The sequence below is a fragment of the Martes martes genome, assembly GCF_963455335.1.
Source record: "Martes martes genome assembly, chromosome: 1".
In the NCBI taxonomy this organism is placed as follows: domain Eukaryota; kingdom Metazoa; phylum Chordata; class Mammalia; order Carnivora; family Mustelidae; genus Martes; species Martes martes.
In genome coordinates, this window is record NC_137888.1 from 198,648,330 (window position 1) to 198,664,362 (window position 16,033).

The 16,033-nt window shown below is 50.7% G+C and overlaps 2 protein-coding genes across 3 annotated transcripts; one reads left to right on the forward strand and one right to left on the reverse strand.

Moving 5' to 3' along the window:
- Positions 1-212: 212 nt before the first annotated feature.
- CIMIP7 (ciliary microtubule inner protein 7) lies at positions 213-10,363 on the forward strand (the record flags this gene model as incomplete). The annotated part of the gene is made up of 4 exons (XM_080816628.1): positions 213-239; positions 2,831-2,944; positions 9,521-9,577; positions 9,956-10,363. 4 exons carry the CDS (start codon positions 213-215, stop codon positions 10,361-10,363), a joined length of 606 nt encoding a protein of 201 aa, XP_080672754.1.
- A 762-nt stretch (positions 10,364-11,125) lies between these two features.
- On the reverse strand, positions 11,126-15,995 carry KLHDC8B (kelch domain containing 8B). Of its 2 annotated transcripts, XM_080824937.1 has the most exons (6): positions 15,859-15,995; positions 14,416-14,924; positions 13,164-13,328; positions 12,603-12,827; positions 12,403-12,504; positions 11,126-11,972 (listed from the first exon to the last, which is right to left on the reverse strand). In XM_080824937.1, exons 2-6 carry the CDS (start codon positions 14,789-14,791, stop codon positions 11,776-11,778), a joined length of 1,065 nt encoding a protein of 354 aa, XP_080681063.1. In that variant the 5' UTR covers positions 14,792-14,924; positions 15,859-15,995; the 3' UTR covers positions 11,126-11,775. The 2 variants fall into 2 exon arrangements, with proteins under 2 accessions (XP_080681063.1, XP_080681064.1); XM_080824938.1 differs by lacking the exon at positions 13,164-13,328 and having other exon boundaries at positions 15,859-15,987.
- Between the last annotated feature and the right edge of the window lie 38 nt (positions 15,996-16,033).

Below are 16,033 nucleotides of genomic sequence, written 5' to 3' on the forward strand. Positions count from 1 at the left end.
TGCTGAGGGGCAAATTTCTCTCATAAAGAAGTAAAAATGAGCAGGAAGCACAAAGGGGTAGCAGACTGGGCACTGCCTCAACGATCTCAGCAGCATTGTGCAGTCACAACCTCCTTTTGTCACTAAGCAACAAGAAGTTGAGATTCTCTTTACTCAGATAGCCTCAAAAAGACAAAAGGAAAGTTTGCTTTTTCTACTTGCTTCCTGGAAAGATGCAAAGTGCTTTAGTAGGCTCGTGGGTAAGAGTGCACTTTACAATCAATCTTCGCTCCTGGCCCCGGGGTAGTACCGGAAATTTGAATGAGTCATGAGAGTAAATTTAGCAAGAAGGATTTCATCCAGCATCCAGGCTGGTGTAGGACCCTGAACTACCCACTCCCCCTCTGCCATTCTAAGGTTACCCCTGGAACCTACCTATTCTTTCTGGTGCCATGTCCTTTCCCATATGTCCTGGTCTCATGCTAACCAGCTGAACTTCCTAGTCGTCTAGCCACCCTATTTATTCCAAGTTCTTTGCTTGGCCTTCCCAAACTTCTGGAGTTTGACTGCCCTCTATACTGGGAACATCTTGAGGGCAAAGACTGTTTTCCACCTGTATATCCCATGCCCAGTCCCTTGCCTGGAATGCAGTAAAGGCGGCCCAATAATATTGAACTAAACTGGGACGCCTGGGTGGCTCAGTTGGTTAAACAGCTGCCTTCGGCTCAAGTCATGATCCCAGCGTCCTGGGATTGAGTCCCACATCGGGCTACTTGCTTGGCGGGGAGCCTGCTTCTCCCTCTGCCTCTGCCTACCACTCTGTCTGCCTGTGCTCGCTCGCTCGCTCTCTCTAACAAATAAATAAATTTAAAAATTTTTAAAAAATAATATTGAACTAAACTAAATAGAGAGCAAAAAATTAATAATAAAATAAAAATAAACTGAATAGAGGGCAAGTTCAACAGATAATAAAAAGACAAGTTAGGCAACCCAAACCCTCAGTGGGATGAAAAGATAAAGGGCTTTTCAGTCATGTGTAGGAGGCTCCTGTGATGGCCAGAGGCCAGACTTGGGTCACATTCTTTCTGCTCAGAGCTACGATCATGGAGGACCAGACATACCCATCCTTTGCAGGGAGCTCTTAGAACAAACAGTTGGGCTCTAGGAGCTCCCTGGGTAGATACCATTGCTGTCCACAGGGCATCCACCTAATGATACCAATACAGTGTAGCTCCTTCTTAGACCTCTCATAAATGCTCATTTCTGTTTTTTGTCAGTCCCTTTCTCTGAAATCCTCTCCAGAAGGTATCCCTGTTGGTAAAGTACGTCTTTTGAAAAGCATATCCCTTGCTTAGGTGCTCCAGCTTCAGAGGGTGCCCTTCTCACCCCAGAACAGCAGGATATGTGACAAATAAGTGCTCATAGTTTTGTCAATAGATGCCCAGGATGGAACCATTCAGTCCCCAGGGAAGGATCCTATCACCAGTTAGTGGCCCTGTTCTCAAAACTCTGCTCAGTGCTCTGAACCATCCCAACCTAAACTCTCTGGTCCCCCTCCCCTCCTGAAAAGTCTCCCTTTGCTCTTAGAAGAGAAACCATATATTTTTTTAAAGATTTTATTTATTTGACAGAGAGTACAAGCAGGGGAAGTGGAAGGCAGAGGGAGAGGGTGAAGCAGGCTCCCCATTGAGGGGGGAGCCTGATGTGGGGCTCAATCCCAGGACCCTGGGATAGTGACCTGAGTCTAAGGGGGATGCTTAACCAACGAAGACACCTAGGTGCTCTGAGAATCCATATTCTTAAACTAGTGTAAGCCCTGCCCTCCCTGACCTTACCTGACTAGTTTGCTCAAAATCCTTTAGTCATAAGGATTTTTGTTCTTTTTTGTTCTTCCAACAATTTCTCTCTTTCTGGAATTGGAACCTTCGCTCTTTCCATTGCCATCACATAGAATGCTCTTCTGCTGTTCCTCGCAGAGCTGACTCCTCCTCATGTTCAGGTCCCACCGTCATTATCATGAGGGGCTATCTGTGTTCCCTGTTACTCTTGATCTAGTCATCAGGTTATTTCTTCCCTGACCTTATCTGCTGTGTCTGACTCCCTCACCAGAAGGAAGGTTCACAAGGACCGGGATATTTCTGTCCTTTCACCATTTTCTCCTTAGCTTATATTGGGATTTTATGAAAGAGGGGAAGGATGGAAAAAAGGGAAAGGGCACATACATACATAACCCTCCTAGGTGGGCCAGCACAGCTGAGGCAACTGTTTTGTTTGTTTGCTTGCTTGTTTGTTTTTTAAGATTTTATTTTTCAGGGGCGCCTGGGTGGCTCAGTGGGTTGAGCCTCTGCCTTCGGCTCAGGTCATGATCTCATGGTCCTGGAATCGAGCCCCGCATCGGGCTCTCTGCTCCCCCCTCTCTCTCTGCCTGCCTCTCTGCCTTCTTGTGATCTTTCTCTCTGTCAAATAAATAAATAAAATCTTTTTTTTTAAAGGGTTCTTAACCATTAAAAAAAAAAAAGATTTTATTTGTCAGAGGGAGAGCACAAGCAGGGGGAGGGGCAGGCAGAGGGAGAAGTAATCTCCCTGCTGAGTAAGGAGCCTGAAGCAGCATGCGATCCCAGGGCCCTGGGATCATGACCTGAGTCGAAGGCAGATGCTTAACCAACTGAGCCACCCAGGCGTCCCGAGACCAACTGTTGTAATGATGGATGACAGATGTGTGTCTCTCTCCTCAGATTCTTTTTATTCTGACAGTAGCTCCCAGGAGAGGGTTCTGGCCTGGGGACCCTGAGGTCTGAGACTCAGGGTAAGCATTTGGGAGGGATTCACCCTCATGCCTGCCTTATTATAGCACAACACTGGCTTCTATGGGCACTACAGAGGCCAATTCAAGAGTGAAAGCGCTCAAGAATACCGCCTTGCAGCCAAGCCCCAGCCTCCAGCAGTGTTCCTGCAGCGATGTCAGGTACAAGGCAGCCCTGGGGGCAGCTGGGGTGGCTGGGCCAGTTTCTATTTCTCTTGGAACCCAAAAGCATCATCACCAGACCTACCACTGCTGGACTGACACCTGAGGCCAGCTTATCTCCCAGAAAATGCATGAGCCCTGGCCACTCATCCCTGAAATAGCATATTTCCAGATCTCCACCTATAGAAAGGGTGGAGAAGAGCTAGTACCAAGCTGCACAGTCTTACTCATTGCTTTTTCTAGGTGGACGGAAGTTCAGGACCCAATTTGGGTAGGTGGCCATGGGGAAAGACCCTCCAGAACCCAGAAAGTGAGCCTTGAGTTTTGCCAACAACTGCTCTCAAGCTCAGACTCCTTGATGTCATGAAAGCCCATGGCCTAATCCACAGTCAGCCTTGTAGTCCAGGGGCCCGGGAGGCCTCATCTGGTGAGGGAAGCAGCCTACAAAGTGGCTGGGTACCCACCCACATGTGTAGCCAAGGAGGACTGGAAAGGAGTAATGAGAGAAATAGCTGGAAAAGGCTTCCAGAGAACAGGAGAGAGAGATATATATATAGGGCTCAGACTCTCTACTGCTTCTAGGTCTGGAAACAAGGACAGGGCACTGATCATCAGTTGGGGTCCCAACAGTAAAAATCTCACTCAAAACAGGAGAACTCGGCAGAGTGTATGTGCAAAGGAGTTGGATGTGAGGGCCTCAGGTAAACGTGGTATCACAGGCTGGTAACAACCAAGTGGTCAGTACCATTGGGCCCAAAGGGACAGGGGAAAGTATGGCTCCTAGAACCCAGAAGGAGAGGGTGGTTTGGAGACAACTATCCTGAGAGGGGTGGTGATCATGGGTGGAGAGAGATAGACAAGTGGGGGCTAGTCTCGGATGGAGTTTAAGAGAAGAGACCTCTCCTTCCTTCGCTCCATCTGTTCCCAGGGCTTTTCAATGGCCAGAGGGAAGGCAGGCTGGCGAGAAATGCACTCAGATCAGCCCCCTGGGCAACAGCAGAGTGGAGAACATGGAAAGGAACCTGGAGGAGTGTCTGGAACATTCTCTGACCACTGCAGCTTCTTGCTTCCAAGCCTCTAGCCAGATCCTGCTTGATCTGCCATCTGAATTCTCCATGACTTGCTTTTCCAGGCCAAGAACAGGGTCTTAGAGGTTGCCATGCTATGGAGCCTGAATTTCCTTAGCATTCTCTGTTGGCAGGAGGGCCTGGCATTGCCTACTGAGAGAGCCGGGTCCAACGGCAGCTCCAGACCACTTATCTGGGATCACTTCTCCCTCGAGAATAATGGGACCTGAGTAGTTCAGGGACAGAGGCAAACCGGGGACTTTGTTCTGGGTGTTTGTAGTAGCCCAGTGCCAGCTGTCATCCTAAAGACTGGAACATTCTCTCAATCTGTCCCCCAGAAACAGAAGTAAGGAACATGTTTTGGGACATGTTTTAATTGAAGACTTGCTACACAAAGCATTTACTAGCATTACCAGCATCCCCAAACAGCATGATCTCTGAGTCTTGGGCTCAGATTGTATAAATGCAAAGTCTGGTGGCTCTTTCTATGTCTAAAGCTCTTTTAATTAGTGGAACTGTTTGGGGAAGGTGCACATTTTATTTTTCTATTAGCTAAGAGATACCAGGTTTCAACCAGCTGCTTGCAGCTATTATTGTTGAAAAACTTTTCAAGATGCGACACCACTTTTCTTTAGTTTGGGGCAAGTAGAAATTGTGTCATTCAGATACAAGAAAATTCTCTTCTTTTTCTTTTTCTCTTCTAGACCGGATTAATTTATTTCTAGTAGTCACCTGCCTGACTCTTGGGACATACAATCCTGGTCCTGTTTGTTTCTTCTTTTTTTAAGAGGTTACTTTTATTTTTAATGGTCCTGTTTGTTCTTAAGATCAGACAAGAGTCCCAGGGACTCATGGTTTGGAGTAGGTCCTTCATTGGTGGTGCCATGATTGTTGTATCCCTGTCCCACCACTGACATGCCTCAGTCTGTCATAGGGGCTCCTTACTCAGCATCCGATTGACTGCAGAATGCCCAGCCTCCACAAGGGTCCTTAGCGCTCCCACAGGCAACTACTGCCCCATCCCAGGAAATCTACCTTTCCTCCACTGTCTCTTCAGCTGAAACCCAAGCCCAAGCACATCTGCTCAGAGACCATGGGTTTTACCACCTCAATTGAAAAGGATCCCTAGAGACAAAGATGCAGGTGAAATTCTTTCCAAGGAAAGAATACTCAGAACTGCCTACGTGGAAGGAAATGACTTCACTTCTTACCAGGCTTTCACTATTGTGAGAACAAAACTTGAGTCAATGGAAGTCAATAGATTATGCTACCACCATTAGAACAGTGAGTTTCACTCTTCCGGGGATAGTGTCTAGAGGCATTCAGAATGATCCAGAATCTGACATACCATCATAGGCTGTCCTATAATACAGCCTTTAACAAAACTAAGCTGTTCTGAACCCTCAGTAATAGAATTGTGCACCTTTATACCAACAAGGTTGGGAAAGCACCACAATCCACATGGGGCATGTGACCAGGCTGACTTCAAGAAGTTTGTGTTGGAAGAAGAAGAAGAAGAAGAAAGAAGAAGAAGAAGAAGAGGAGGAGGAGGAGGAGGAGGAGGAAGGAAGGAAGAAGGAAGAAGGAAGAAGGAGAAGAAGAAGAAGTTGTTTGTGTTGTAAGACCTAAAGTTCATATGCGGTTGTCTGAAACAAATAACATGTCAGCAGGGCCTGTAGTGGTTCCCTATATGCTAAGTGTGTCTATGACCAGATCAAGTGTGCTTTCCTTACTGAGGAGCAGAACAACACTGTGAAAGTACTGAAGGCACAAGCACAAAGTCAGAAAGCTAAATTTTTCTTAATGAAGCTTTTTGGATTAATAAAAAAATCAAAAGGCAAAAATACATGCATAGTGAGTTTTCAGAGTCAGAGCTGCCTCCAACAACAGAGGCATCCACATTCTAGGGCTGTGTATAATTCTTTAGCCAAGGATAGAGATGGAGAAGAAATTTGGGAGTCAATTAGAACTTGCTGCACTCCCAAGGTTTTTTTAATTGAAATTTTTATTGAAATAACTATAAATTCATAACCTGTTGTGAGAAATAATAGAGACCCTTTCTATATTTTCCCGTTTCCCCCAATGAAAACATTTTGCAAAACTATAGTATAATACTGCAACCAGGACACTGGCATTAACGCAACCCACCTATCTCAGATTTCCATTTTACTTATACTCACTTGCATATATTAAGACCTATAAAATTTTATCACCTATTTTTGTTTGTGTACCCACCACCACAGTTAAGATACTGGCCAACATCGCAAGTATCCCTGGTACTACCCTTTTATGACCACACCCACCAGCCTCCTGCTCCTCTACCCTTTCTCTGTCCCTAATCCCTGGCAACTACCAGCCTCTTCTCCCTTTCTAAAATTTTGTCATTTCAATAATATTATATAAATGGAACGATATAGCATGCAATATTTGGAGACTGGTTTTTCTTGTTCAACATAATTTCCTGCTGCCAAACTGTTTTTTTCCTTTTTTTTTTTTAAAGATTTTATTTATTTATTTGACAGACAGAGATCACAAGTAGGCAGAGAGGCAGGCAGAGAGAGAAAGGAGGAAGCAGACTCCCCACTGAGCAGAGAGCCCAATGCGGGGCTCGATCCCAGGACCCTGGGATCATGACCTGAGCCGAAGGCAGAGGCTTTAACCCACTGAGCCACCCAGGCACCCCTGCCAAACTTTTTTATAGTGACTGTACCATTTTATGTTCCCATCAGCAATGTATGAGTGATCCAGTTTCTTTGCATTCTCAATAACATTTGGTACTGTCTCTATTTCAGCCATTCTGATAAATATGTCATATCTCACTGTGATTCGATTTGCATTTCATTAGTGTTTAATGATGGCGAACATTTTTTCATGTGTTATTTGCCATCTGTATATTCTCTTCAGTGAAATGGCTTCATGTTGTTTGTCCCTTTTCTTTTTTTTTTATTTAAATTCAATCAATTAACATAAAATGTATTATTTGTTTCAGGGGTACAGGTCTGTGATTCATCAGTCTTTTATAATACCCAGTGCTCATTACAACACATACCCTCCCCAATGTCCATCACCCCCTTACTCCATTCTCCCACTTCCTTCCCCTCCAGCAACCCTCAGTTTATTTCCTAAGGAGTCTCTTATGATTTGTCTCCCTCTCTGGTTTTGCCTTGTTTCATTTTTTTTTTCTTTTCCCCTATGATCCTCTCCCTTGTTTCCTGAATTCCACCTATCATTGAGATCATATGATAATTGTCTTTCTCTGATTGACTTATTTCGCTTAGCATGGTATCCTCTAGTTCTATCCATATCATTGCAAATGGCAAGATTTCATTTTTGATGGCTGCATAACATTCCATGCACTTCTTTATCCATCCATCTGTCAATAGACATCTGATGTTTGCCCATTTTTAATAGGATTGTTATTTTACTGTTGAGCTGTGAGAATTCTTTATATATTCTAGATATTATTCCTTTATTGGCTATTTGGTTTGCAAATATTTTCTCCCAGTCTGTAGCTTGTCTTTTCATCTTTTTCATACAAATTTTCACAGAGCAAAACTTTAAAATTTTTTTGATGAGGTCCAATTTATCAATTTTCTTTTGTTGCTCTTGCTTTTGGTATCAAGTCAAAGAACTCTTTGCCTAGTTCTAAATACTCAAATTCTTTCCTGTTTTTTTTCTAAAAGGGCCTTGGGTTTTTAATCCCTGTTGTGTCAGCTTGCTTTATGAGGAATGAAAGGTAAGGCTGGCTGGCTTCCCACCTTCATGGAGCTTTCATTCTACTTGGAAACCAACACCAGCTGTCTAGGGCAGGAGGGCTAGGGGAGCTTGTTAAAGATACATACCACAGAAGATTCTGATTCAGGGATCTGGGATGGAGCTAAGCCCAGTCTTTTATCTAGCAACCTGCTATCAGCCATTGCTCATACCCCAACCCAGCCAAGACTGAACTCATCAGATCAGACACTTCATTCAGGTCTGCAGCAGGAAAAGCTGAATGGCTGGGAACAGGGAACTCTAGGGCCAGAGACCAGGCACAAAGTCAAGGTGGCTGGTCTTAGGAGAGATTCCTACCGAAGTCTGGAGGCCTGGGGGGTGGCCTTTCTCTGCCTGGGAATAAGTTATGGTTCTCTGGCTCCAATTGAGCCAAAGCAAATGCCCTGAGGACTTTCTGAACCCTGTCCTTTAATTAAACAGCAAACATGTATTTGCCCAGGCACTGGGCTCAGTGTTGGAGTTATAGATGTGACCAAGACAGACAATAATCTTTGCCCACAAGGATCTTACATTCTTGTCAGGAACATTAGGCAACATAATGCTATGTAGTCACCTAGTATGCTAGAAGGTGGAAAATGCAGAGTTGGGGTGATGGCACTGATAGTGTTAGTGTTCAAAGAAATCCTCCGAAGTGGGAAGTGAGAGGGAGTCCTATGGCCAGGTACAGGAAGAGTCCCAGACAGAAGGCACAGGTGTTGCAAAGGCCCAAAGTGGACATAGCTGGTATGTTTCAGGAACATTAAGGATGCCAGTGCGGTTGCAGGTAATGGAGAGATCAATATTATGTGGGTCTCATGGACCACTATGATGACTTTGGCTTTTACAAACATGAGGAACTATTACGGATTTTCAGCAAACAAGGGTGATGATCTGATCTACATATCAGAAGAGTTATTCTACCTGCTAAGAGGAAAATAAACTGGAAGGGAAGGCTTGGAAGCAGGGACACCAGGTAGGAAGCTCTCGTAATACTTCAAGCAAGAGAAGAAGGTGCTTCTTGGATCAGGGAAAGCAGTGGACATGCTAAGGAGTGGTCCGATCCTGGGCATATATTGAAGGAATAATCAACAGGATTTCCTGATACTTTGGATATAGGGTGTGAAAGAAGAGAATCAAGGGAACTCCAAGGTTTTTGGCAGGATCTAGCTACCATGACCTGACCTGGGGAAGGCTATGGAGGGCTGGGGTTAGGGTATGATCCAGAGCTCAGTCATGTGTTGGAGGTGCCTGTAAGACATTTATAAGAAGATATGGAATACCTTCTTTGCTATTGAGTCTGGAGTTCAGGAGAGAGCTCAAGCTAGATAGAGAAATGGTAGTTTCCAGGTGGTATTTAGGGCCAAGAGCTTGGGTTGTTGATGAAGGATTAAATGTGGATAGAGGGGAGGAAAGAATTAAAGCCTGGTCCTGGGCAATCTAAGAGTTAAAGGATGTGACATGAAACTTAAATCACTGCCCTTCTGGTGGCAGGATGTCTTCGAAGACATCCCTCAGCCCCCTCTTCAATCAGCAGCCCTAGAGACTTCTGATTTGGAGGCAAATACCAGCATGAGATGTCCTAGGAGTGAGGCATTGCTTTAATTTCTAGCCGCTCTTTCAGGATTTCGGCAATTTTAGCAGTTTAGGGGTAGTGGCTCCTGGCAGCTTCCCTCCATTCTGGGTCTTGATGTAACATCTGAAGGGCGGGTGAGCATCATTTCCCCCCCATTCACCTTCTTTCTCACTGTCTTTAAAGGAGCCAGCACAGCAACACTTGTTCTCCAAGCATGACAACCGTACTTCTTTCGACAAAGTAAGTGCTGGAGAAAGGAAGGAGAGCGGGCAGGGCCCCAGCCTAGACTGAAGTTGAGGTAGGGTGGTGGGGATAAGACTGAGGGGAGGGAGGGCTCCTGAAAACCTCTCTTGTCTGGGAAACAGCCCATTTCCCAAACAAAGGTACCTCTGCTTTTGTTTCATCTACTAGTTTGCCTGACAATGTGCAAATATCCTAGAGGCCACTGGCTTTCTGGAGGTTTCACCCTGGAATGGAAGGCATGACTGGGGAGGCATGCCAAAGAGGCTAGGGTACAGGCCAGGGGAGCCAGGCATCACCAAGTAGGCTCGGGTTGAGAAGGGGCCAAGGGGTGCTTGGTGCCAGGACTGTGGGCCAAGGGCCCATACCGTTGAGGAGGGCCCCTACTGCCTGCTGCAGGGAATCGGAAGGCGGAAAGACCTGGAACGTCTGTGGCAGCGGCACACCTTCCTGCGCTGGGCACCCCAGGAGCTGGAGTTGAGCCAGCAGCGGCCCCCTGAATCCTCCTACCAGGCCAATTTCCGGTCAGGCCCAGGACTCAGTGACCTCCCCCAGCGCCTTATCCACTTTGTGCAGATCGAGCCTCCCCGAACCAGCACCACCTACCAGCAGAACTTCTGCCAGCCATCCCGGGGTGGCCACTGTGGCAGCAACAATACAGGACCGGTCACCAACACACTGCCTGACCTCCCAGGGATCCCAAGACCCAAGCAGCTGCAGCATTACCTTCATGCTGGGGTCTCGGAGTGTCTAAACTGGTCCAGATTATTAAACAAGGACAGCTGACACAGCGGCCTGTCTGTGCTTGCAGTCCAAGGGCTCTTAGAAGCTGTACAGCGGTGAGGCCCATGGCACCTGTGTGCTGGGCAGGGGAGGTGCTGCCCTGGGAACCCTGCCACTGAGTGAGAACCCTGCAGGAGCCTAAGGGCCCAGGAGGGCCACCATGGTCATAGCAGATCAGTTCTGGGACCCCAAATCCATTCTTTCAGTAAATCCAGCTGTGAGCCCCTTGCACTCATGCAGCTGTAGGGAAAGCAGTCAGTGGACCCTTCTAGAGATCACCAAAGACTGGAGGAGGAGGCAAATGCGGGCAGCTCTGATTTCTCTGGGAGACTACCATGCCTCTACAGGTCTGGTGGGAAGCCACATAGTGGCTGGTGGGAAGCTGGGACAGGAGGAGCCTGCCCTGGCCACAGCCCCCACTGGAACACCCCCTCCCTACAGAGGTGAGAAGAGACTTTGAGGAGATCCTGTGTGACGTGAACCTGGAGGTCATCCTGACCCTGGGGTGCTTTGCTGTAGTTTTCTGAGCTCTTCTCTGGCCATCCCGTGAGTGCCCTCTAACACCCAGGACAGTGGGGGCAGCAGACATCCAATGTCACCAAAAAGGAAACTAAGGCTTAGGTGGGGCTAAGACACCAGAACACTTTGGGGAGCAGAAGCCAGATCCTAAAGGCTACTCTGAACCCTCTTCCCTGGGAGAATCAAGGCCTCTGAAGGAGGGCAAGGGGCTGCAGGGGCAACACAGGAGTCCACACCGAGGGTCATACATCAGATTTTAGCAGCACTTTTACTTTCACTTCTGAACTTCCTGGGTCCTCACAACAGCCCTGTGAGGTAGGTAGGGCAGGAAGGTTTCAGAGATCCCCATTTACAGATGAGGATGCTGAGGCACAGAGAGGTGAAATGACTTGCTCAAGGTCACACAGTCAACAGTGTAAAGGGCCCAAAGCCACTATTCCTCTGGTCCTCTGGAGGTTCCTACATCTACTCCTCCACGCCCTCTGTGTCCTCTGACCTCCCTGAACTCTCCTGGGGCCACAGAGGCCCTCAAGGTAGGCTGACAGCTAGGATTTTTCAGGAACAGCCACTGGGGTGAGACTGGTCAACTCCAGGTAGGCACTAATCCTGTGGGGCCTGAGGCCAGCTCTCCCATCCTCCCGCTTCCCAGTTGGACAGAGGGCCCAGTAGTTTCAGAGCAAGTGTGGAGCTAGGCATGGTCCATGAATGAATGGGGATAAAGGTGGGTATAAGCATATGTGTCCTGCGCTAAAGACAAAGTGCCCTCACCCTTTGTACCTGACCTTGGGCCTCCCACATCCCACAGAGCCACAATGAGCTTCTTCGGCAGCAAAAGGAGCCACGGACCTGTGCCCCTGACACTGAACTGCTCCAGCTGCCACATCCCTGTCAGGCATTCAGACCCCATCACGCAGACACAGCGCCTCCACAGCTTGGCTGGGACCCTGGGCCACACCCCCAATGACAAACAGCCGGGGCCCAGCCTGCAGACTAGAACAGGAGCAGCGGGCTGTGGGCATGGCTGGCAGGGCCTCCCAGCGCCGCCGTGCCAGGCTGAAGCCCTCCACAGAGCCCAGAGGGCATGGCTGGTTGCCTGCAGGAAGGAGACAGAAGTTGTAAAGGGCCCCAGCTGCAAGGGCCCTGACTCTCTTGCTTGCTGAGCCCACAGATGGCCCAGCAGGCATTGCCCCAGGATGAGCTACCAGCGCCTTGCCCCCACTGCCCCCATTCATCATTTGTTCATTTCTTTGGATTTCTATTTGTCCATTCATTTAGTGGTCACTTGTCCTGTTTCTGTCTCCTAGGCCCCTACTGGTGCAGAGCCATCAATCAGGTGCTGAGGGGCAGCCCAAGAGTTAGGCTAAGCAGACTATACCCTGGCTGTTTCACAAACTGGGAAAGGGAAAGTCACAAAGCCCTGATCCCTGGAGTGCCTGCAGAAGGGCAGGAGGTGGTGCTCATGCTTGGGGCTCTTCCTTCCTGTCTTGGGTTCACCTCCTTTCCCTAGCCCCACAGATACTCACCAAGGCCCCCAATGGCCATGATGTGGCCCCCAAGAGAGCCAACCACAAAGTCGGCCCTCTTATCCCTCATACGCAGGCTGCGGGGCAGCTTGGTCCAGGACCCTGCAAGAAAGGGGAAGTCAAATCCAGCCTCACGACATATACTGTGCCACTCCATCCCATGGAAAGTGGGGGGACAGCCCAGGCTAGCCACTGCTCACCATGTTCCAGGTCGAACATCTCCACAGTGTTGACAAAGTGTGGGCGGGAGTAGAAATTGTGGGGCCCGGGTTGCTGCAGGCCACCCAGGCTGAAGACGTTGCCTTCTGCCATGGCACAACCAGCAAAGGCCCGGCGGCTGGGCAGGCTTGGGTGCCGGGTCCAGGTACAGGCCTCCAGATCAAAGGCCTCAAAAGCAGTCACTGGGAGCTTTCCCTGGCGGCCCCCTGCCAATGGAATTGGGGCACCTGGGAAAGAGCCTGGAGGCCCAGCAGGCTCCTCCTTCACCAGGTTGCTAAGCCTTCACCACTGCCCACCCTAGCCCCCCATACCCAGTTGTGTGCACACCAGAGCATGGATCCCCTACCCTGCAGATCCTCGGGCACCGGGGGTATGGTTTTCCAGCCCAGGAGGGCCACCAGAGGTCAGAACCTCCAAGCAAGCCTGGCTCACTCAAAGCTTCTCTTGTCCTGCCATCTTAGGCTAAACCTGATCCCAGCCAACCTATGGGAATAGGTGTTTCTGCACTTTGAGCCCCTTTCCCATATCCCCCAGGCCCTTACCCAGGACATAGATCTTGTTCCCGTGCAGGAAGGTAGAAGCCCCGTAGCAGGGTGTGGGCATGGAGGGGAGCGAAAGCCAGCAGTCCCGCCGGGGCTCATATACCCGAACTTGGGCCTGGGGAGCCGTGTCTGGGCCCATTCCCCCCAGAGCATACACCATACCATCTGCACAGAAAAGAGCAATTCAGAGTGCACCTCAGCCTGGCCAGGACACCCTACCCTGACGGCTGCCCTGGTCAGGCCTGGGCGTGGCTGGGGACCCACATGTTTGTAGTACCCCTCCCAAACAGCAGAGAAACCCTCCTTCCTTCCTGGAGTGGGGGCTGGGAGAGCTAGGATTCCTGCTCTGGCCAGGGCCCCTCCAAGTGAAGAGCAGGAGGCAGATGATCTAATTATAATTCATCTCTGTCTCCCTGGAGATGCTATGGCAACCAAGTCTGGCATCCAAGCAGGACCGGTGGTCAGACCTGGAGGCCACAAGGTGGGGGCTCCTCTAGGGGAAGAAGGCTGGAGGATGGCTTAAGCCAGGGAGGGGCATATGGGGATCTCTATTAAGCATAGAACTCAGCCTGGGGAGGGATCTCTGGGGATCAGCTGGGGGATAGGAGAGGGGCTTAGGCCTGTCGGTAGGGGTGCTGGCTGCAAGCCTTCTGCCCAGAAGCCCTGCCAGCACCTCTGTATCTCACCCTTTCCCTGGAGGAGATTCTGGCCCTGTTACACCCTCGGGGTCAGATGGGGGTATGTCTGGAGGCCTTGGGGAGATGGGTCAGTCAGCTGAGGGCTTCCATGGCAACTATCCCCAGGCCAGCTTGGCCTTCCCATCTCAGGCTCCCTGGTAAATGTGTGGTAAATGGGAGGAAGAGGGGGGAGGGAATCTAAGCACTTACTGGGCTCTGAGCCAAGGCCCTGTTCCCCTCCCCCTCCCCTAGACTATTTATAACCCTGAGAGTCACTGGGCTACCCCTCCTTGTCTCTTAGAAAGGAGGAATGGGCAGGGAGGTGGCTGGGGCCTCCCAGCATGCTGGGGGCCAGCCTGGGCCCTGCCTCCTACTTCACAGTGGAAAAGGGCAGTTAAGGTAGCTGCTAGCTCAACTCAGACCTAGGTAGGAGCAGTCTTTACAAAAGTCAAAGCTGTGTCCAGGGTACTCAGACAAAATGTACAGCTCTTGTCCAATCTCTGAGGGTAAGGGACCAAGTCAGAAAGGAATAGAGGGTGTGGGGGTGCCTGAGGGACTCCCTTAAGGCCACTCACCTCTCTCCACAGTTGCAACCCCCATGGCTGCCTGAGGGAGGGTGGCCCGACGCTCCCAGCGGCCCTCATCAGCCAGGAAGGCCTCCACGGCAGCTACAGGACTCTGGCCCTCATCCACACCGCCCACCACTAGCACCTGCTTGCCCAGCACCACAGCAGCTGCACCAGCCCGGGCGGTGGGCAGGGGGGCCTGTGCAAGCCATGTATGTGAGGCCATGTCCAGGGTCTCGGCAGTGTCCAGGGGCAGTCCGGCCCGGCCACAGCCCCCCAACACTAGCAGGTGCCCATCCTGGTATGCCACTGTGCCGTACACCCGGCAGGTGGGCATGGGTGGGAACACCTGCCAAGCAAAGGCCCGGCCACCGCCTGTAGCCATGGTGTTCACCTCCAGTGGCAGGCCATACTATCTGCTCAGGCTGCAGGCCTCACTGAGGGGCATGACGGGGACTCCTCTTGACTCTATCAGGCCCACAGGCAGTGTCTGACCAGTTCAGGGACTTTGCCTTCACCTGGAGGAGAGAGGGAAAACAAAGGCTCAGGGCCACTGAGCAGCCCCTCAGTGTACAGTTGAGCAGTCTGTAGCTGAGGGCAGGGCTGGCCCAAAATCACTGGTGGGAAAGGCACAGGGAGGACCTACCCCTGACCTACCCCTGCTGGCCAGCACACCACTGTAGCTCAGAGCCCTCCTGGGTGGGAAAGAGGACAGATTCCCAAATACTCAGGGAACTTCTCCCCTTCCTATGGGGCATGAGGGATTCTCCCCTTACTCCCTGCCCTCACCTAAGAACACCCAACATTCCCTCCCCCTTCAGATCTAGGTCGAGGTGGCAGGTCAGTTGACTTCCTTCCTTTTGACAATCCTCATGCTGGTGCTCTGCACGAATAGAGTCCCACTGTACCCTCCCCTTACTGCCTTCCAGTGCACCCTGGACAGCCAGGGATCAGACTCCAGGGTATACTTACAACCCTTTTGGGAGCCATTCAATAGAGATCATCCATTCCCACCAGCAAAAGGCCAAGATCAGGGCGTTTGGGACTGGGAGGTGAGGAGCTGGACGCCAGGGTCCCACACTCCCCCTTCAGATCTACTCTTAGGGGTTCGCCCATGCCAGGTTCCCAGAGGCCTGTCTCCTTGGTGTCCAGAAGTAAGGAGGGGGATGGTTTTGGGATCCCATGACGATTAGGACTCCAGACTCCCGTAGTCCAGGGCGTTTCCAGTAGGAATGAGAAGCTGGACTTCCGAAACCCCTCACAGCCGATCCCCAAGTTCCTCAGCCTCTCCTTTCCCGCGGGGGCCAAGCTCCTGGGACCCTCGGCGTGATGGCCTCCTGGCCCCAAACTTCCAGCTCGCGGGAGGCGGGGGGGCGGGTCCCGGCGAGAGAGCTTGGGGCTCTGCGCCCCGCGCCCCAAACTTCCCCTGAGCGCGGCTCCTGCGGGACTCACCGGCCGGGGCTCCGGCGCCGCCGGGACGCGGGGTCCGCCGTTCCGGCTCCGTGCGGGCTCTGGCTGGGGCTGAGGCCAGGCTCCGGCGGGGCTCCGGCGGGGCTCCGGCTCAGCTCGGCGAGGGGCGGGGCTGGACCGGGTCCGCCCCTCGTCCCCCCTCCCGACTCGGGAAAAT

Coding starts and splice junctions, on each gene's coding strand:
- KLHDC8B (XM_080824937.1), bottom strand. CDS start 14,791: ATGGCTACAGGCGGTGGCCGGGCCTTTGCTTGGCAGGTGTTCCCACCC. Junction 12,505..12,602: donor GATGTTCGACCTGGAACATG/GTGAGCAGTGGC, acceptor CCTTTCTTGCAG/GGTCCTGGACCAAGCTGCCC. Junction 11,973..12,402: donor CATGGCCATTGGGGGCCTTG/GTGAGTATCTGT, acceptor TCCTTCCTGCAG/GCAACCAGCCATGCCCTCTG.